General features: G+C 36.9%; 2 protein-coding genes across 6 annotated transcripts in view; one reads left to right on the forward strand and one right to left on the reverse strand.

Annotated features, from left to right (window-relative positions):
- si:ch211-79k12.2 (uncharacterized protein LOC568844 homolog) overlaps positions 1-11,553 on the reverse strand; it is a 16,006-nt gene extending 4,453 nt beyond the window's left edge. Inside the window, exons 1-2 of one of the 3 annotated variants that reach the window (XM_048211574.1) lie at positions 11,416-11,553; positions 11,048-11,143 (exon numbers count right to left, since the gene is read on the reverse strand). Coding sequence is in view for 1 of the 3 variants with exons in the window: in XM_048211573.1 (XP_048067530.1) it covers positions 1,160-1,180 (21 nt within the window). In the remaining 2 variants the exon portion in view is untranslated. The other 2 variants (XM_048211573.1, XM_048211575.1) reach the window with 2 other exon arrangements.
- Positions 3,037-21,717, forward strand: LOC125280830 (NF-kappa-B inhibitor delta). Of its 3 annotated transcripts, XM_048211576.1 has the most exons (14): positions 3,037-4,049; positions 4,170-4,206; positions 6,439-6,495; positions 11,097-11,233; positions 11,310-11,340; positions 11,424-11,647; positions 11,756-11,988; positions 13,090-13,195; positions 14,134-14,280; positions 14,358-14,409; positions 14,509-14,681; positions 16,170-16,286; positions 19,847-20,011; positions 20,169-21,717. In XM_048211576.1, the coding sequence occupies exons 1-14, from the start codon at positions 3,978-3,980 to the stop codon at positions 20,238-20,240; spliced, it is 1,623 nt and encodes a 540-aa protein (XP_048067533.1). In that variant the 5' UTR covers positions 3,037-3,977; the 3' UTR covers positions 20,241-21,717. The 3 variants fall into 3 exon arrangements, with proteins under 3 accessions (XP_048067533.1, XP_048067534.1, XP_048067535.1); XM_048211577.1 differs by lacking the exons at positions 3,037-4,049; positions 4,170-4,206 and adding an exon at positions 6,624-7,494 and having other exon boundaries at positions 6,008-6,495; XM_048211578.1 differs by lacking the exons at positions 3,037-4,049; positions 4,170-4,206; positions 6,439-6,495 and adding an exon at positions 6,557-7,494.
- The last annotated feature ends 581 nt before the right edge of the window (positions 21,718-22,298 follow it).

Genomic DNA, 22,298 nt, shown 5'->3' on the forward strand with positions numbered 1-22,298 from the left:
AATATCTTTTAACTACTTTGTAGTTTTACTGGGTAATGAGCATCAACTATATTACCATCTTTTACTCTCTACTTGACTACATATTTGAATAAGTATATGTACTCTTTACTCCAATACATTTGTAATGAGTAATGCAATTACTTGTTACATTTTGCATGTCATCTAACTTTTTCTGCAGCAGTTTGTTTCTGCTATAAAGAAGTGATATGACCTTCTACAGGGCATAGAGGTTACTATGTGTATTTTGCCCTTACTCACCCAAACTTGTCAACAAGGCTACTTTACACCAATGCGGGAGCATTAGCAGGTTGTTGTGAATCACAGGTGTTTCATATATGAGATGAGGCTAGTCTGCAGCTAGTGATGAGGCCAAAACCTTTGGCTATTTCTTTTTACTTAACAATAATTGATCTGTCATATTGAAGAGACCTTTTTGAATGATATTGGTTTACTTATTCCCTTTTTGAGTTGTGTGATTTAGTGCAATTTTGAAGTTGTTTTTTTTTTTTTAGAAAATAAACATGATTTATCTCCTCATCAACTGTTTCTTCACTGGCATGTCTCTTAGGTGTTGAGGACTAGTGTATCTTTGAGCCTACATTCAGTGCGAGTAAAATACTTAAGTACTGTTAAATCAGATACTCTAAGAACTTTACTCAAATCATATTGGAATTGTTGACTTGTAATGGAGTCATTTACATTGTAAGGTATCTGTAATTTAAATCAAGTATGGTTTTCGGGTACTCTTTACACCCCTGTAACTGTATTATATTTTAATATAAGATTAATATAATACTATAGGGCCTATATCAATGTCACATTGCTGCAGATGCAAAATTATGGCTTAAACCGCAAATAAACAGGAAATATAACCTACAAGCATAGGCATAACGGGGTCATAAAACAAATCGCATCATGAGAAAATGACACCTTTAGGTACGCGTAACAAGATACGATACAAGCTTAAGCCATCAACATCAAGCGATACATCGTACTAAATAACAAAACATTCTCATCGATCCGTATCACTGTGCTATTATGTACGCCATAAATTGCTTCCTTTGCGTTTTTTCCATCAGTAGTATTTCTCCAAGCCATGAAACACGTTACACGCCCCTTTTAAGGCTACTTCCTCGTGTTTATTTTGGCATGTACTCACTGCGAGTCTGTCTTTGTCCATCTGTGGCGCGCCCTCACATAACCAAGTGTGCAACTGTATTAATATACATTTATGACTAATGTCAGTTTGGGCTTTTCTGTCCTTAGGTGAACCGACAAACGCAGGTTAATCATTGTTGTCTCTTGACTCTACTGCCCCACTTTTTGTTACAGTCTGGAGCTGCTCATAACGCCATTTTTCCATCGACGGCAGTGTATTTCCGGGATATGAATCATGTGACTACATTCCTAGTTTCTTTTTAGCCATACTCTGCACCTAGTCACATACCATAGCAACCATATTTGTCGACTCTATACCGTATAGATTCATAAGAGATCAAAACGTGTCTTTCAGGTACTCTGTTCTGATTTAGTTTATAAGAATATGATATCTACCAGTTTTTGTTAAGAAACATTAACTGTCTTGTAATTATATAGGCTATATATATATATATATATATATATATATATATATATATATATATATTAAACAATTAATTGACATTAAACATTAACTGTCTTGTAGGTATATATATATATAGAGAGAGAGAGAGAGATTTTTTTTTTTTTTTGTCTTTCCCCCTTGAAAATAAATCATAAACCCCAATGGAGCTATACACTATTTTTTGGCAGAAACATTTACAGAAACATTTTTCCAATAAATCTTCTGATTTAACCTTGAGATTTGAAGAATTAGATAGATTCCATACTTGCACCACTATTTAGCTACAATGAAACTAATAATAGGCTACTTAATTTCTGATAGGAATGCAAAATCATGCAAAATCAATCGGTATTGATTTTTGAATAGAATACAAGATACAAACCTCTACATTCAATCGTGTTTGGTCCTATTCATTTTTGAATCACAGTGCATACTGCATACACATACAAACTTTTAGTCCCAAAGTGCGCACATTCGGAGAAATACACGTTAACCTCGTATTTCGTATGTATTACTACATGTATGCACAGTTTTGAGGCAGCTTTAATTGCATGTTTGGTAATTTCATGACTTTATTTACAACAGAACAACGATGGTGCATGCTCGTAGTTTCTTTTGCACTTTATTTAAAGGTGCTAAAGAGGATGTTTTGTTTTATACATTTTTGCAATATTACTTGAAACTGTCTTTACTAACTGATAAAAGACTATTTATTAGGTGCACTGAAAGTAATAATATTAATATGCATAATCTGTGCACGAGGTAGGGCCTTAAAAACATCAGCCAATCGTTTACGCGATCATCGCGTAAACGATTGGCCCTCTGGCTTGTCAATCACTGCCATTACGTTCCTTGTGAGAGACGTGCGCGGATTGGCCCTCTGGCTTGTCAATCACTGCCATGACGATCCATGTGAGAGACGCGCGGCTGCGCGCTCCAGTAACTTTCCACACTCTACAGGCGCTGCATGCAATGTTTTTGTCAGGAGACAGGATTAACAACTGCAGATTATGAGTTACCTGCGGTGAGTCCGACATAATGAATCCACTAAGTGTGTGCGCGGATTTAAGTCGATTGTAAGGCCGATTATGAATGTAAATTGATACTTATGACTGATCGCGCTCAAGGCTAAACGCGTCCAGTCAGAGCCAGTTGCTTTCAGTCTGCGATTACAGTCGGTGTTCAAATTCCATGTGAAAGTATATAAATCTGCTTCAGGAGCAGGAAACAATCGCTGTATGTTGAGCACAGTCAGAATGTTTTAGCTAGTCGTTAAATGTGTGCCCGGCTTAATAACACAGCGAATGCCGGTGGTAAACACTCGTGTTCCAATACTCGTGCACGTCTGCACGAGTTTTGGGAGGCGTTCCCTCTAAATGAGCTGTAAAGGAGGGGGTTGTTCTTACCCATGCGCTCATTACAAAAACTCAGTCGACAAAAAGAACCTCTTTAGCACCTTTAAGCAATAATAAAGTAAAACGCATGCGCGTCCAATTCTCGAGTGCGCGCCGCGAGCACAGTATAACGGCTGATTGGAGTTTTACCGACATAGCCTGACAACATCTCATCTGACCGCTGTTCACTGTTGTTCAACTGAAGCTCCCTCATTGTCACCCGCGCTCGTTTGACTTGCGCCTGGTGATGAGGCGAATTTGAAATGCGCATCTGAAAAGTGTCTCATTTGCTGTGAAGAGTAAAGAGACAGTTCTATATAAACGCAGCGTTTTACTTGGCGATGTTTAAAAAAAAATGTATTTTTGATATTCTATATGCTCTGTTGGTGGTTTGTGAAGTAGCATCACCCGGGAGGGATATTTTTTTATCCCCACCGCCGGGGATAAAAAAATAATAATTCAGCAGAGGCAAGGATACATACAGTAGACCAGAAGGGGGGAAATCCCCCCTCCCCCCGCACCCTATGTGTGTGTGTGTGTGTGTTTGTGTATGTGTGTGTATATATATATAATGCGCTATAACATCTATAGCGCATATGTTAGACGTAACATATTTTTTTACAGATATTATAGCGCATACGTCCCACTAGCCAACACAGAACAACTATATTTCGGTCGGGTTGTCACACATATTGTTTTTGATGACATGATCGATCTCACCCTTTTCTGTCAGAGGTCTCTCACACTCACGAATAGTAGGAGGTGACAGTCTTGCCAACTCTGACACATCTCTCTGATTTCCTGTTATAGTTGGTACATTTTGCCAGTAAATTATAACTTAACAATTGTGATAGATTTTATGATACAATTAATGGTATGACTTAGTCATCAATGGACAAATAATGTACCCTGAAAACTGTTAATTTTCCCTTTCCATTGTTTTCTACAATGAACACCCAAACCTGTGAGGCAGAAGAGTGATGGTGACAATACCAGTCTACCCTGTAATATTGTGTTGTCTGACTGAATCTCAACTGCATGGCACTATGATAGTAAGAAAATAAATTAAACAAGAACAATTTACTTGCACCCATTAATTACTATGGAAGTCAGTGGGTGCCAACTGTCTGGATTCCAACATTCTTTAAAATATCTTCTTTTGTGTTCAACAGAAGAAAAAAACTCATACAGGTTTGGAACAACTTGAGGGTGAGTAAGTAATGACAAAACAATTCTTTTTTAGGTGAACTATCCCTTTAACTGATCTCTAAATATAAACCTGGATTCACAGACAGCGCTTAGATTAAGCTAGAATTAGGTCTTAGTTTAATTAGGACATTTAAGTAGCTTTTATAAACATATCTTACAAAAAATCTTGAAACAAAACAATGGCACTGACATATTTTAAGATATGCCAGTGCAAGTTGCTTTCAGTTAAAACAGTTCAAACATGCATTTTAGGCTTAAACCTTGTCTGTTAAACCGGGGGATAAAGTCACAAAAGAAGATCTGGCACTTACATGTGAAATGGACATCAACAAGAATATGATGCTCATGTTTATCTTTATATTCTAGGATTTGTGTTTCAGTACACTGCCTGGCCAAAAAAAAACAAAAAAAACATCTGTTTGGATTTAAATAGACAAATGTTTATGACAAGTCTATGATTGGATCATTATTGCAGTAATTAGCATGTTATATGTTTGGCTACAGTTCTTCTAATCCTAATTGATGGAGCGTGTAGCTTTTCATTTCTTCAACAACCATGTAAGAAGACACATAATGGCCATATTCCAGGATGACAATGACAAAATGCTTGACTCTTGCATTGTCAAAACAAGATCTTGACCAAAAACTGACGCATCTCTTGATGGAAATAAATGTTGAGATGTTATTTCCATTAAAATGCGCATCAATTTTGATCTTGTATAGAGGTGAGCACTCTGTAAAGTCTACTCCAGCACATCCCAAAGACTTACATAGAGGTTAAAGGGTTAGTTCACCCAAAAATGAAAATTCTGTCATTTATTACTTACCCTCCACACCCGTAAGACCTTCGTTCATCTTCAGAACACAAATTAAGACATTTTTGTTGAAATCCGATGGCTCAGTGAGGCCTCCATAGCCAGCAATGACATTTCCTCCCTCAAGATCCATAAAGGTACTAAAAACAAATTTAAATCGGTTCATGTGAGTACAGTGGTTCAATATTAATATTCTAAAGCGACGAGAATATTTTTGGTGCGGCAAAAAAACAAAATAATGACTTATTTAGTGATGGCCGATTTCATAACACTGCTTCAGGAAGCATCGGAGCATTATGAATCAGTGTGTCAAATCCGCAGTTCGGAGCGCCAAAGTCACGTGATTTCAGCCGTTTGGCAGTTTGACACGCGATCCGAATCATGATTCGATACACTGATTCATTTGTGCTCTGAAGCTTCCTGAAGCAGTGTTTTGAAATCGGCCATCACTAAATAAGTCGTTATTTCGTTTTTTTTGGAGCACCAAAAACATTCTCGTCTCTTTATAATATTAATATTGAGCCACTGTACTCACATGAACTGATTTAAATATGTTTTTAGTACATTAATGGATCTTGAGAGAGGAAATGTCATTGCTGGCTATGCAGGCCTCACGGAGCCATCAGATTTCAACTAAAATATCTTAATTTGTGTTCCCGAAGATTAACGAAGGTCTTACGGGTGTGGAACGGCATGAGAGTAAGTAATAAATGACAGAATTTTCATTTTTTGGTGAACTAACCCTTTAAGGTCAGGACTCGCATGCTCCCTCCCAACCATTCCTTCACAATTTAAGCATGATTAATCTTGACACTGTCATCCTGGAATATGGCCATGATGTGTCTTCCTACATGATTGTTGAAGAAATGAAAAGCTACACACTCCATCAATTAGGGTTAGAAGAACCGTAAACATATAACATGCTAGACAAATAATAATCACAGCAATAATGATCCAGTCATCGACAGTCATCAACTTTTTTTTGGCCAGGCAGTGTATTATTATATAATCAATTTAAAATGTTGAATTTAGAACATTATTCCTTTTTCAATTCACATATTTACTTAAAAGACTTGTTAGACTTTATGTATACATATTCAACAGTGCATTCATAGAGCTCAGTTTCTTTTTATTAATTTAAAAAAAATTTGTAGATGAAGTAATGAAATTCTGTTTATGCCACATTATGGTGCAACTAAATTTAATTCCTTTAAAAAATTGAATGTATGTATCATATACTTGGTCACTAGATGGGGCAATTTTCCATGAAGACAGAAGTTGTTTACTCTATTCACATCCCAGCAGACACTGCCTCAGACTAAATATAGCCTACTTGAATTCCAGTCTTCTTTTAGAAAAAAGAAACTAAAGAATTGAGCTGTAATAACCATAACACCTTGATGTTGTTTACTTATAGGGCCCACAGTGGAGGGGCTCTCAATCTTGCTCTTGAAGATCTACAGCTGTTTCACAGGTTAGTCAAACTACATATAGGTCTACAGGATAAGAGTGCTTTTCTCATTAACCCCAAATAACAGTAAGGCCACTAAGTGCACAGCAGCTGAGCTGCTTAAATATTTAAAGTTCTCCACTTTTATGCAGCTGGGGGAGGAGTGGGTGGAGGAGGAGTGAAGAAACAGAAGACAGTTTTGGTGTTGTGGTGAAAATGGAGGAAATGGACATGATGGTTAATTTCTGAGGCAAATTAGTAGATCAAAGTTGATGTGGTGGAAAAGGAAGTATGTCTTTAAGGTAGTCTAACAAAATAACTTTTTAATATAGACCTGTTTTCTATATTAAATGAATGTTGATATATTAATTATATTTCTTAAAAGCAACTATTTCGACAGAAGAACCCTCAACAATGATTTCTTGTATGATAAAGCTGAAACATATTTTCATATTATAAATCAGTAATTTTGATTCTTAACATCAAATAATAAAATAGGCCTATTTACTTTACATAGCTAGATACTATATTTAATACATGATTACATTTAATAAATGTATTAATACTTAAACATTATGAGGTTGTATATATTAAAGGTGCTAGGATATGTTAAATGTTTTTCAAAAATGTATGAAATCCACATGAAACAAACATGACATTTCTAAAAACAAAACTAAATTTCTAAAAGATTTCTCCATTGTATCGTCTAGCACGTCCTTATATGTCACTGACACTATATGCAAAGACAGAAACCTTTATTGCTTCTGTCAGGCTCAAACCGATCCACCTTCAACCAATGTGCTCTAGTGTACGTCACAAGGGGGCGGAGCTACAGAGCCGAATAAAACGTGCTCTCTGTATACATACTAGTGGAACGTGCCGAAGCCAGTTAATAACAGGCAGTGACTCGAGGAGTTGACATTTATCAGAGGCTGCTCTGCGACTGACATCATTCATTTCACCTGGCGTGGGAGCCGAGAATCAAAGACAGCAAAAGGGATTCTGACATGCACTTTCAGAAATGTGAGTACGACGACTTTTTTTATGAATAGCCTATTTTCATTTACAAGATGTAGGCCTATACAGCATAAAGAAATGGAGAATATAAGATTAATGTTTTTTGATACGAGACAACAAGTAGCCTATGACAGGAGGCAGGTGTGTTAGGTGTTCGGGTCACTATAATAGACATTAGTCGTTTAACAAAATACACATAGGCTTTTAAATATAACTGTTTTGCTGAAAACAACGTATGGGATACGTTTTTCTTTTGCTGTTTATGTGATTTCTTTTATGACGTAAGTTTAGTGATGTATGACCGTTCAAAAATAGACGTAACTCATTTGAATAAAGGATCCCCCAACAACATAGATACTGTAAGTCACTGAGTTCATTTTTACAGCTTTTTGGACAAACCCCTTGATAAATTACTCCTCCCTTTTAGACTTTCAGTTCCCGTTTTTAATGGGTGTGGGTCTCATTTTTACAAAGAAAACCTTGTGAAAAATATAGCGAAAAGAAAACTGTCGACTATAAAGGAAGAATTTTTACTACTTGGATAAACATCTCGTGGAATAAACCAAGTTTCTAGAAATAAACTGCAACCTAAGATTTTTTTAATGAGTAAATATATTATTTACTGTGTCTGTAGTGAGAGGGGAGTGAGACGCGGAATCCCCGCGAGAGGACACCCGCGCGCGTGACTCATTGGCCAGGGATTTCCGTCTGTGAAATTACGAGATAGAGGTGCGAGGGTATCCCAGCAGCGAATGCCCACTCGTTCGGACATTTTAAGCATGAACATCAATCTTGTGTAACTTAGAGTTGCCCTGTGACCTTTGAAACTGTTGCGGCTGATAACAAAAGCAATGTTATTTTTTATATATAGGTGGCTAGCTACAGTAAAAATATGAAGTATCAAGTGTTACGTCATACAAGCTTCTGTCACACGTAACATTCCCTCATTAAACTCTTATAACTTAAGCTAGTTTAGGATTCTAAACCATTTATGTCTAAATTATGTCATTAATGGCAGCTACAACAAAGAGAACTGTTGTTACAACAGACCCCACTACTTATTTATGTACATTTGTTTATTAAAAATCAATTAGGGTCAAATCCTATGACCACTACTTTTTCAAATAAAATTAGAAAAAATATAGAAATTCATGAAACATAGGATAATTTTTTTTTGTGTTATTCAACTTTAGACCTATAGGTACTGTGCTATTTTGTCGATATTTGTGGGTCCAGAGTGTAAATGCTTTATAAATACAAGGGTGATGGTTATGTAGCCTATAATAATGATTTCACTCCTGAAGCTCATTTCTAATTGGTTAAGCTAAACACACCCTGTGTTAAACCATATATAACCATCAGAATTAACATTTTTTAAACTCCATTATTGTTTTAACTTCTTCAATATTTGACCATATTTAAGCTTTCATGTAGCACTTTAGTATCTGATTTTTTTGTATTTCTTTAATTTGAGTCGGTCATATGCATTTTGAGACAGTGAGCTTTAAAAAGTAACAGGCTGAGAAGTGGAGTAATTAAAATGAACCGAAATGGAGAACAAACAACAACAAAAAAAAGAGGAGAGATAAGAAAAGGAATGATCCTCTCGAGGTTATGCCCAGTGGAATTTCCATGCTGATTAAACCATAGCAACCTTCCTCTTTTGAATCCCCTTCCCCATAAGAATTACTTAATGTTTTGGTGAAACCAGTTATTTTTCCTGTAAAGGAATACCTTACAGAAAGAAACAAAGAAAGCAGTTCTTGTGTCTGAGCTATATATAGATGAATCGACTGAAACACTAATATTAGTTATATAGGCAAAACTATTACATCATGGAGGTACATAATATACTCTGATTAGCCCATAAAAGATAATAAAATAATTTAGAGGTGTTTCTCTCACACTTGCTTGTGGGAAAGAAATATCTGTGAGTGAAGCAGTAATTTGATTAATATTTATATTAGATCTTCCTTGTTTATTCCTGGTGGTTAGATGGAAGTATTGCAGCTTAACTGTGCTCTATACAGCTGATTTCAGCTCAGTACTGCCACTCAGTGTGACATCTGGCAGGCATCAAATCTGACTCTAAATCAGTACCTAAGCATCTATTCAGACACCTCTGATGGGGCCCCTTTCAAGGACGTACGTCACAGATGCCGGAAGATGTGGTTTGCCACGAGAGCGTAACGGAGAAAAGGAAATAGTTACAGAGAATGTGCTGTGAGAACCCTCTCCATAGACGCAGGGTTTCTGATAAAGAAGACAGGTAGACGTGACCTCACTACCTCTTTTCCAAATGGAATACCTTCCTCACGGGTGAGAGGATGAGCATTATGCTCCTTCGGTGGAAATGTCTTTCTTATCTCACGTTTGGGGTCAAAAGATTGAAGAAACTTTCCTCCTCTTTGCTCTAGAATACGTAACTGAAGCCCACTGGAAACCTCCGATATTTGCATTCTTGTCTTTTTCAGTTTCTTTTAGTGACTAACACAAAGAAAACACATTTTTATGTCATACCAGCACCTGCTATTAAAAACGGCCCTGGGGAAATCACATTACTGTAGAAATGTTACTTGAATTTACTTGAAAAGAAACAACAACAATAATAAATGTAAATCCAGCAAGATGTAGATATTTTACTTGCTTTGACTGCTTGAACAAATCGATTAAATTTGCAGTGACATTTTAAAACAAATGTCTGGTATTTAATAAAAAGATTAAAAAAAAAACAACTAAAAATAACAAAAAATATTTAGCATTTATTTTCATTCTGATGTATAAATATAATTATTAGGACAAGTTTGTCACTGCTTCTAGTTAATAAAGTTCCACCATTATATTATTGTAAAATAAATTACATACTTCATTTAAAAAATCTTCATAAAGTACATGAACTTGAAAATGGGATTTAGATATTTAAAAAGACTACCGTTCAAATGTTTGGGGTTGGTAAGTTTTTTTAATGTTTTTGAAAGCAGTCTCTTATGCACAAGGCATTTATTTACAATTTAAAATAATTGTTTTCTATTGTATTATATTTTAATTTATTCCTGTGATGATAAAGCTGAATTTTCAGCAGCAATTATGCAGAAGTGTAAAGAGTACCTGAAAACACTTGCGCAAAAGTACAGATAACTTACAGCAAAAAATTTTTTAAAAAATGACTCCGTTACAAGTCACCAGTTCCAATACGACTTGAGTAAAAGTCTTAGAGTATCTGATTTAACAGTACTTAACTATTTTACTTATACTGAATGTAGGCTCAAAGATGCAGTCCTCAACACCCAAGAGACATGCCAATGAAAAAAAAAAAATGTGATTTGTAAGGAGAGCAATCACATTTTTTTTCTAAAGTCAAAATAAAACTGAACATATCAAAATTTCAATAAATCAAGGTCGACACAACAGCCTCTTAAACATCTACGAACGCCCAAGGCTCAGTTAAGCTCAAGTGCTCAAAAAGGGCATAAGTAAACCAATATCCTTCAAAAAGGGTCTCTTCAATATGAAAGATAAATAAAATAATATTAAGTAACATTAACTAGTCAATGCCTACCTGATTTTGGCCTCATCTCATATCTTTGCTAATATTCCCGTGTCCACAGCACCGAAGGAAAAGGCGTGTTACCCTCTGCCCACAGTGAAGAAACTCCTGGAGCAGAAGAGAAAGAGAGAGACCTCCTCAGCACCCCCCTCCTGCTCTACAGCATCTTATACTGCTGGTGGCGCTGCATCTGTCCCAGTGAGTCAAAACTATTATATCTCAAAGTATGAATGTCTTAAACGGCTTTAATAAACCTCTAAAATGTTTCCAACAGGTGTTGGCATCAGTACATTCTCCCACTGCCGGTGAGTCTGACCATCTCTGCTAAATGAGGATTTTGCTTATAAAATGGCACTGAAATTCTAAAGATGCTCCATTACCTTTGCAGGAACCAGTGCAAGCTACACAGACATGGCCGCAGTTAGATATGACAGATGGGATGTTCCCAGCATTCATCAGGCACATTCCTCCCTACAGCAGTGCAACCCTTTCTCGTTCATGTCCACTTCCTCCGCCGCAGCAAACTTTACCCAGACTGGACAGACGCTTGCTGCTGGCTACAGCCCTCAGCAGATACAAGACTGCCAGGACGCCCAGACAACACAGCAATATGTAAGAGCTCTATAAGTATTTCAGGTAGCATAATAAAATTGAAGGCTTACAAAATCATGTTAATTTGGTTCATTATGGATTTAAAAAAATCATTTTTTTTTCTTACAGTCTATAACAGAGTGCCCTGTAACTGCAGCCGGGACTGATATGACTGGGACAGTCCCCGTTCAGAGCTCCGGCTTGTGTTGGCCATCTGAATCCAGAGCAGAGGATCACACAAGCCAATACGTTCTCCAAGATTTCAGGCCCCAAATGGATATGGTGAAGCTGCAGGAGGCTCGAGTCTTCCTGCAGAACATGGATTACAGCAGAACCACCTGGCAGGATGATGATGGGGACACGTAAGTCAAAGGAACATTTTCTGAATGTTGTTTAGGGTGGAGAATTACTACCACAGATGCAGTAACAGGGCGTCATTTTGAAGAATGACCTGTAGTTGTAGCTTTAAGCAGCCTAAGATTTCAAATGAGTACACTACTTTTTTATTAAATTCTGTTATGCTCAGCAAGGCTGCAAAAAATACAATTTAAGACAACTTTTCTGTTTTAGAAAACAGTTAAATAAACGTACAACTTAATTTATTCGTGATGGCAAGAGCTCTGGTGCTAAAGAAACGTGTCTTTTTTTTTTATCAATGTTGAAAACAGTTGTGCTCCTTAATATTTTTGTGCAAACGTGATACTTTTTTAAGGATTGCTTGATGAACTGTAAGTTCAAGCATTTATTTGAAAAATAAATCTTTTGTAACACTGTAAGAGTTTTTTTTTATTCTCACTTTTGATCAATTGAGTGCATCCTTGCTGAACAAAAGTATTTATTTCTTTCAAAAACTAAAAAAAAAATCTTGCTGACTCTCTTCTTATAAATTTAGGGGGGTTTCTCCACAAGAAAATGGCTCAGTGACTAAAATGTTAAAATAAAAAAAAAGTTCTTCAATGCTTATTCGAAAAGCTTTGTCACAGGTTGTGCGGCATGTGATGTGACTGCCCAAAAACATGATGTTTATGAATTAATAGTTCTATAAATTCTATATATTCTATAATTCTAATATTATAAAAGAGTTTTTAACCATTTTGAAAATAAATTATTAATATGTGTACACATAAAAATTTTTACTAAAATTTTAGAAATATTGAATTTAAACTTTTTCTTAAAAAAATTATAAAATGTTTTCCAAAAGGTGACAATTTTGTATGCCAAATAACATTTGCAGTCTTATTTAGATAACTTCCAGTCACTTACACATACTGTCGATATGTAAATTGCTCAGTAATGTATCTGCATTAGGTGTTACACCAGAGTGGTCTTCTAAGGCCTTGTTTCTCACCTATCGAAACCATAGTGTAAGTCCTGTCAGAAAGTGACTAACTGAGAACAGAAAGGTTGTTAAAGAGTTCTGCACTGTAAATGAAAACTGAAACTTTGTTCTTCCTCTCTTTTAGGATTTTACATATCTATACTGCTAAAGGCCTGAGGGAATATGCTTTTGCTGCTGCGGAGAAACTCCGTGGACTGGGGAAGTTGGATTCTAAAGAACACAAGGGCAAGGTGAATATCACAACAAAATACTGTTAAAGGGCCTCTGTTATGCTTTTTCAGATATTACCCGTCATGTAGTGTGTAATATAGCTGTTTGTGAATGTAAAAGGTCTGCAAAATTTCAAAGATAAAAGTAGACAATAAATAAAGTTGTTGTCTCTTAAAAGAAAGAAACAATTCTGAACTGCCTGAAACAAGTTGTAAGTAATTACAGTCTTACTTCCTAAAGAACCTATGTAGGTTTGTAACAAATTTGCATAATGCCAGCCTATGGTCCAATAATAACATCTAATTTGATTTGAATAGAAAGTTTGTAACCAAGCAGATCTCAGCCCCCATTGACTACCATAGTAGGAAAAAAAAATACTATGGCAGTCAATGGGGGGCAAGATCAGTTTGGTTACTGACATTCTTCCAAATATCTTCAATTTGTGTACAGCAAAACAAAGAAATGTATCCAGGTTTAGAACAGTGAATGATGACAAACTTTTCATTTTTGGGTGAACTATCCCTTTAAGAATACATTGTTTTCTGAGCTGCGAATGCAAATCAACTGCTTTCGCATATATTTCCAAAGATTGAGATTGATACGGTAAAACCGATGCCATCGTTAAAGTTCATATCAGTGTGTATATTAAAGCAGAGGAAGCCTCTAGAGCTGAAATTCAGATATGGTAATGGTCGCTTTGTTTCCGACATGCGCTGTAAGCAGTAAACCAATCGCAACAGACTGGGCCATCTGACCAATCAGAGCAGAGTAGGCTCTATCAAACCATTTCAGACACTGTGAAAAAAGAGGTGATGCCACAATGAGAAAATGAAAGTGTTTTGTGACCTTGGATGCATGTAAACCTATTGTAGGAGACATCTAAAACAAATTCATGATACCCCAGGGAATTGATTTATTATTAATGCATTTACTGATTTTTTGTTCTTTTGTATCCAAGACTGCTTTGCTGGTGGCCGTAACTGCTAATCAGCCAGATATAGTCCAGGATCTACTCTATCTTGGTGCGGACATCGGCATCTGTGATGTCAACGGTCAAACTGCGCTCCATCTGGCTGCCACCTATGGTTTCCCCTGTGTCATGGAGGTGAGAGATCACCCACATGCCAAACCATTAAAAATAACAAAAGATGCTTTTGTATCTAAACTTCTATGATTTAATAGGTTATTCTCTCTGCTGGACTGCGAGTGGACCTGGAGGCTCGTAATTTTGAAGGTATAAACCTTTACATAGTGCTCTATTTAAGCATCACAATTATAGTTACATCTGAGGAAACAATAATATACAGCTCTTGCTTCTGCCTGCTATATTTAGGTCTGACTCCTCTGCACTGTGCAGTGATCTCTCACTGTGCCACGATGAAGGCTATAAATGCCTCCTCCTCATCCTCAACATGGCTAGTCGATGGCAGTCTACAGACTCAAGCAGAAGATAAACTGATGTGTTTGCGGCTTCTTATAAATGCTGGGGCTTCAGTTCTCAGTCAGGTACTCCATTTAATGGCTGTTTTATATTTCAGGAGAGTTTTAATCCCAACGATAATGAAGTGATGTGTTTATTATTGCCAAAGTCACTTTAAGACAAGTCATTTCACTCGGCGGCCATCTTTAAAAAGCCTCTCGGGCATCCTGGGCATCATGCCCTATCTCTTTGAATGGGGAAACATCAAATTCTCCAAAACTGTTCACCAACCTTACGATTACATTTCATATTTGAAATCACCAATGAAATCTGACAACAGCTGTCTCATAAATGTTTCATCCAAACGCTCGAATCATGACAAAAAACGATTTTTTTAGGCTGGATCAAGCTAATGCGCATGCGCAGACCTAAATGCGTGTCTCTTCTGCCATGTTTCAGAGGCGCGCGTCTGACTGTTTCTATAGAAACCAGTGCTTCTAACGGCTGCTGCAGTGACGCGATGACTTTACCAGTCAGCGACTGGCTCTTATTTAGAAGGCGGGACTTATTCCGCCATATTGCGCGTTACACTTTCTCCCATTCAAAACAATAGGTGTGACACGTCTTGTGTTATTCTATAGTCTTTGTTATTGCTAAAGGACCCTTTGGGGGAAAGTCAAATGGAGCAGAGACAACCATTAAATAAAACATATTATGACATATTATAAAACATGAAATCTTATTACAATTCAAAACAGACTTTTCTCTATTTTAATATGTTTAAAATGTAATTTATTCCTGTGATGGCAAAGCTGAATTTTCAGTCTTCAGCATGACAGGATCCTTCAGAAATCATTCTAATATGCTAATTTAGTTCTCAAAAAAATTTTCTTATTATCAATGTTGAAAACAATTGTGCTGCTTAATATTTTTGTGGAAAGCACAATACCTTTTTTAGGATTCCTTGATGAATAGAAAGCACAAAAGAACAGCATTTATTTGAAGTAGAAATCTTGCCTTGTGTCAGTTTGGTCGATTGAATGCATCTTTGCTAAAGTATTATTTATTAAATATCTTAATGACCGAAATCTTTTGAACGGTAGAGTATATAAAACATCACATTTTCCTAATTTTATAACAATTTTGCTGAATTGTAACTTATTTAGCTTACTTGCTATTTTATAATAATAAAAATAATTTAAATAAATGTTATTTTTTTCACAATAATTACTTTGAAATCAAAATATAATTGGTGGAGACCTGTTGATCCATTTTTCCCACGGTAAATGGGACCTACATGGTGTAATATTGCTAAGTTAGCAACAGCAAACATACAAATCACAGATACTGACATTTACAAATTATGGTAAATATTTCCATCGTATAGGAAAAGAAATGATATTTCCCAAATGTTCCTTTCTGACAGACAGACAAACAATTGATTTTGTCATTGTTCCACATAGAGCGGTTTCGTTCTGAGAATGCCGCCAGAAGGAGGAAATCATTCATGCCACGTTAGCTTTGATGTTACTTTAGTTTCACTTTTTTAACTAGAATGCCTCTATCTTTTTCAGGAAATCAAAAGCAACAAGACAGTTCTTCACCTGGCAGTGAAGGAGGGGAATATCCATCTCGTGCGCTTCCTACTGAGCCTCCAACTCTCCAATATGCAGGCGTTCATCAACATGAAAGTGAGAGACATATGATGACGTTATTGTAGGCTGTTTCATACTTGGGTAATAAATCATACTTGGGTAATATCAAACTCGCCTCTTGCCGCAGGGTAATCGCAGCCGTAGTGAAATTTAGACCAACAGAACTATTGTGAGTGTAAACAAGAGGTTTATGATGAGTAACATTTTAGATAAAATGTTGATAATTACTTGTTGTCTGTTTTTACTCTATGCAGAGCCACTGTTTACACGACACCGTTTTCAGCTAAAAAAAATTAAAACTTTTTATGCGATTTGGCCGTTCATTTACATGACAACGGCGTTTTGGGTGCCTGAAAACACAAACTTTTGAAAATGGGGTTCAAAGTGCAAGGTTTTGAAAACGGTCTCCGTGTAAACAACAAAAACGCGAATCTCTGAAAATGACGACGTCATCGGTTGTTAAGTCTGACGTCACGCGGCAGCGCTTCCGGGTCCAAACGCTCTATCTCATACCACAAGAAAACAACAAATGGTGCTAATATACACACGCGATGTCGTGTAATACTTCAAAAAAATTATAATTATAATCTTTACCTCCATACCAAAATCCCAGATGGCCAGACAGTGATTCATCTTTTATAAATCATTAAAATATTAATGTCTGTGACGCTGTGTGTAGACTGTAAGTATTTTAAATGTTTAACTTTTTAAAATGTTAAATGTTTAATATGAATAAATAGCGCTCATAAACGGCCGTCGAGATGGCATTCTAAAGTTAAACGAGTCGAGGCTTGGATCCCGGAAACGGCGTTCCTTACGTCACGACTTAACAAGCGGATCGCCATCTAATGGCCTGCCAGCAGAATACAGCGTTTTCACGGATTCGTATGAAATGGGATCGTTTTGACAGTGGTGTCGTCTGTACTAATGGTACGTTCAAGCCATGTCGGAAAGATCGTATTTATGAGCTGAACGCCACCACAATGCCGTAAATAGGAGTGGGAAGCTCGGGATTTTCTTTAAGCCCCGATCTGAATGCGTTGGGGGCCTTAAATTCAATTTAAATTTAAATTAAAAACATAAACAACCAGTGCACATTCTTTGCTCTACATTTTCTAGAAGTAAAAGTGTTGTTACTTTGTGTAATTAATTTAGCACACCGCCATCATATTACCGATGAAAGTGACTTTAACGCACCTATCGTCGTAAATACGACTTCCCACCTCGTAAGTATGAACTTCCCAGGAGGACTTGAAGGCACCAGGAAAAACTTCTCCGTTTTAAGCATATCGTTGTCGTGTAAACATACCCTACGTCTGAGCTACAAGCTGTACCGACGTTTCGTTACTAAATTAATTCATTTTTGATCGAATCAGTAAATTGAATGAATTGAAACTATAACGAACCTATAAAGAAATTCACTTGATTTGTTCCTGAATGAATCAGAGTTTTTAACTAATCAGTTGCATGAACGACTCAGTGAGCCACTAATAATAAAGGTGCGTTCACGCGGCCTCGTAATTCCTGTTGTTACGAGATTCCTGCTTGTAAAAAGCGTTCACGTCCTTGTAGAGCTCGTAATTACAGCTTGTAAGCTGGGAGTTTTCTAAATGTACCACATGGCCGCTATACCACCTGACCGCTGTAGATTGATTTATTAGGCGTTGATAGTGGTGCCATGGAAACGCATAATTCCCAGTCCAAGGACCAAAAGGACGTGAACAGTTCCGAATATAACGTCACGTGTTGTCATTTCAAGATTCCGGTAAATACAAGGTGACGTGAATGCAGCTTTAGGCTACAGTAATTTGTTGTACCTGAATGATTACGTGTTTATGAACAAATCGGTTGAATGATTCACTGAATCACTCTTAAAAAAAACACCTGTTTCGTGCCTGAATGAATCAGAGTTGTTTTTTTGTTTTTTTGTTTTTTGTTTTTTTTTACATATCAGTTGAGTGAACAACCCAGTGACCCACTCACACATTATAGTTCCTGTATGATTTCATGTTTTTGGATGAATCAGTGGAATGCTTCACTGAATCACTTATAAATACAACCACTTGTTGCTTTCCTCAATGATTCAGAGGTATTTTTAACGAATCATTTGAGTGAACGCCCAAGTGACTCACTTATAAATACTTAATTTGTTTAGTTCCTGATTGATTCTGTGTTTTTAACAGCCACTTTTGCATTCCTGAAAGAATTAGTATGTTTGAAGGAATCAGTTGAATGGATGGATGATTCGGGGCAGTATAGTGGCTCAGTGGGTATCACTGTTGCCTCACAACAAGAAGGTCCTCCCTTATTAGAGCCCCGGCTGAGCTGTGTGGAGTTTGCATCCCTTTTGGAAAAAAACAGCATCTGCTGGTTAGGTATGTTTTGAAGCATGGCAGCTGGTTTATGCTGGTCCATTTGGTCATGAGCTGGTTTAAGCTGGTCCTGAGCTGGAGCTTGTTGCTTAGGACCAACTAAGGACCAGCATAAACCAGCTCAAACCAGCTGCCATGCTTCAAAACATACCTAAACAGCATGCTGTTTTTTCAACAAGGATGTTCTCCCTGTTTTCTCTAGGGCTTTTCACATTGTGCTTAACCTTGGGTTATCATCGTTCTAAACACCGCTTTTAACCCAGGGTAAAGGAACGTTTCACACTTGTAATTTAGAAACGGGGTTAGCACTGCTTTTTACCCAGGCTTATGAAACCCTGCTCCGGAGCAGGATTAGTACTGCTTTTGCGGTGTTAACCTTGCATTGCAGTGCCAAACCTACAGTACAGTGTGAATCGATGCTGTGTTAGAATGTTACAGCTAGAAGCTTAGCAACAGACAACCAATCGCGTACTCATATTTGCCTGCTATGGACAGTCACAGAAACACTGCGCATTTTATTTAAACAGTAAATTCAGAAACAGAAAAAGCAACAATTTGAGTGAAGAAGAGACCTTTTCATTCTTATCTTTATAGTCCAAAATGTCCATTCAGTATAAACTCGATAGTAAGTCGGAAATACAAGGATGAGCAGTGCTAGAGCCATGCAAACAGGTTGTGTGCTGCGTTTATCCAATCAATGACTCCGACACCGCAAATATGCAAATAAGAATGTTAACCCAGGGTTTAGGAATGTACAATGTGAAACGTCAACATGAATATCCAGGATTAATTGTTAACCCCGGGTAAATTATGAGCTGTGTGAAACGTAAAGCAAGATAACCTGGGATTCTGTTTACCCGGGGTTTAGGATGACCCAGGGTTAACTATCTCAAGTGTGAAAAGTTCTTCTGGGTGCTTTGGTTTCACCCACAGTCCAAGCGGTGTGATTCTCAGTGCTGGGTTGCATCAGGAAGGGATCCTGCATAAAAACCTGCAGGGGCGACCCCTAACAGTACACCTGTAGTAACCTCCAGAAAGAGTCACTGAAAAGTGACTACCAACAGCCTGTCTGGAACACGCAAACAAAATTCATGGACTGGAATTAAATGCTGTATAATGTGATTTAAGCATCACTACCCTTGCTCTAATGAACTCTAGGATATATAAACTTAAAGCAGACAACAGTGTGACATCTTTATTTATATAATGTTTGTCTCCTTTTAGGCTCACGGACATACCGCCCTACACATGGCCGCAGGGCTGCACGGAAACCCCTATCAGGAGGAACTGATCCGGCTGCTGCTGAACCGTGGCGCTGATCCCAGCATCCGCAACCTGGAGAACGACCAGCCCGCTCATTTACTGCAGAGCGGAGACAAAGGAGAGAAAGTGAGAGGCTTTTCTTTAATATCAACCAGTCTTGTGTGTACAGTGCCATGCAAACCATAAAAACCATTCATACTGTTTTTAATCAACATGGAATGAGAAGAACAGAATACACACTAGCTGACACCAGTTTTCCCCTCTCGCTCTTTCTCTCCCTCAGCTCAAGCTCATCTTGAAGAAGAAAAGCGCCTCCTCCAGGCGACGTTTTACATCCTTACAGGACCAAGAGTGACTAGGACTGATCAGTCCAAGCGTTCCCCACTTTCTCCAATAGAGATCTAGATCAAATAACAGTACGCACAAAAACATCAGTCTTGATCAACTCACCATCAAGATGTAGATAAGAACAATTACGGATTGACCTTTGTCAAATAATTATGACCAGAACGAGCTTTTAAAATTAACCCAAAGACAGTCTTCCTTGACTAGAATGAATCTAGATCATCCCTGGAGAAGGATGGGTTTATCTTCAGTATCCTTTTATGAGGATTTTCACTTATTGCATCATTTTAGTATGACAGTATATCTTTTTTTCAAGGATCATTCATCGATTCTGTACCATAATGCTGCTTTCCAGTTTATTTAAATGCTGAACATCAGCATTTTACTATGTTCATGAATAGCGATTTCAATGAAATCATCATGAGGGCTGTCAGCACCAGTCAAGTTTCCACCTTCAATTATAAACCATATTGGTTTGCTTACATTAACTCACTGTATCAGTGGAATTTTTTAATATGTTTTCAGAAGTATTTATATGGCTTTCGGTTAGCGCGTGTTGCATATTATTCTCTGTGCTCCCGTTCATGTTACTTTCACTCAGGGGAAAGGTCAGTTATTTATTTCATTGTTTGATATGAATGACAGCAGTTCTCTATGTAATGCACTTTTCTCAGCAGCACACTTGATATCATAGTTGTCCTTACAGGAGATGTGTCATCCGACCGTGTATGTGAATATTTTTTTGATGAGTCATACGAGGGGGTGAAATGTCAGGGTGTTCTGAGGTAAGAAGGTAGATTTGCCTTCAAGACTTTTCAGAATCAAATCACAATCATTAATATGATTTAACAATGTTAATTCAGTGGAATAGTAAAGGTTTTTTTTTTGTGTGGGGATCATGTCCATCTTGTATCAAGATTTCAAATGTTGGAAGTTGTTGTTGTTGAGTCAGAGACATACATGATTCACCGTGTTGAAGTACCTAGAGTCCCTCTGGAAATTCAAATGAGGGAAAACACACGCTAATGTCACTTTCTTGTAAAACAGAGAGGACTGTGGATTTATGAGAATTAGTATGAACACAAAGTACAAATGTACTTCTAGTGAATTCATTTGCTCATTGTTTTAATAATTATCGCAAACACTTAATGAATGAAACCATCTGACAAAACCAAATTCTGAGTATATAAAGTAGCATTAAAATCAGCTTGATTGAATGTACAATGTTTTATTATATCATTTATGAAGAGTGATACCATTATGAAAAACATTTATAGTTATTCATGTATTTCTGCAAATCATTAATGTTTTATTAATGTGTTTGTGTGTTTTGCATTATTTGTCAACTGACCAAGCCAAACTAAGTAAAGCTGATCAAAGTAAAGACCAAGAATAAACCTCTGTAACTCAGGATCTTTTATTGAGACAAATGTCTTTGGTATATGACTAATATTTGGATGAATAATAAAAACGCCTTTTCGTATATAGTAACGTGTCCAGCTCATCATTATGACTGCTGCTTAGTCACTCAATTACTTCATTTCAAAGCATAAGAAGAAAAAAAAAACCTTCTGTAGTGTAATGACTTCATAATGTAATGAGTTCATAAGCATTCTTCCAAAAAAACATGCTGATCAAACAGAAGCACAGTGATCCATTATTCTAAATGTTTTATGGATGCTTTTTTATTTATTAGTACATGAGACAAATACATTCAGTTGCAATTAAATCAGTTGCTTTTAGTAACACTTAGTTTGAGACTAAAGTATCACTGTCTAAAGTGCTTTGTTTACTGAAAAACAGTATACAAATATTCATGCTGTTACAATGGACATAAGATCATGTCTAACTCCAAGGTAAGGTTGCACCAGCCGCTCGTGAGGTTTTACTTAAAGGGATAGTTCACCCAAAAATGAAGTCATCATTTACTCCCCCTCAAGTAGTTCCAAACCTGTATGAATTTCTTTGTTCTGCTGAACACAAAGGAAGATATTTGGAAGAATGTCAGTAACCAAGTGGATCTCGTCCCCCATTGACTGCCATAGTATTATTATTTCCTACTATGGTA

The sequence above is a fragment of the Megalobrama amblycephala genome, linkage group LG13 (genome assembly GCF_018812025.1).
Source record: "Megalobrama amblycephala isolate DHTTF-2021 linkage group LG13, ASM1881202v1, whole genome shotgun sequence".
In the NCBI taxonomy this organism is placed as follows: Eukaryota; Metazoa; Chordata; class Actinopteri; order Cypriniformes; family Xenocyprididae; genus Megalobrama; species Megalobrama amblycephala.

Coding starts and splice junctions, on each gene's coding strand:
- LOC125280830 (XM_048211576.1), top strand. CDS start 3,978: ATGGTGACAATACCAGTCTACCCTGTAATATTGTGTTGTCTGACTGAA. Junction 11,648..11,755: donor CCCAGACAACACAGCAATAT/GTAAGAGCTCTA, acceptor TTTTTCTTACAG/TCTATAACAGAGTGCCCTGT. Junction 16,287..19,846: donor AGGCGTTCATCAACATGAAA/GTGAGAGACATA, acceptor GTCTCCTTTTAG/GCTCACGGACATACCGCCCT.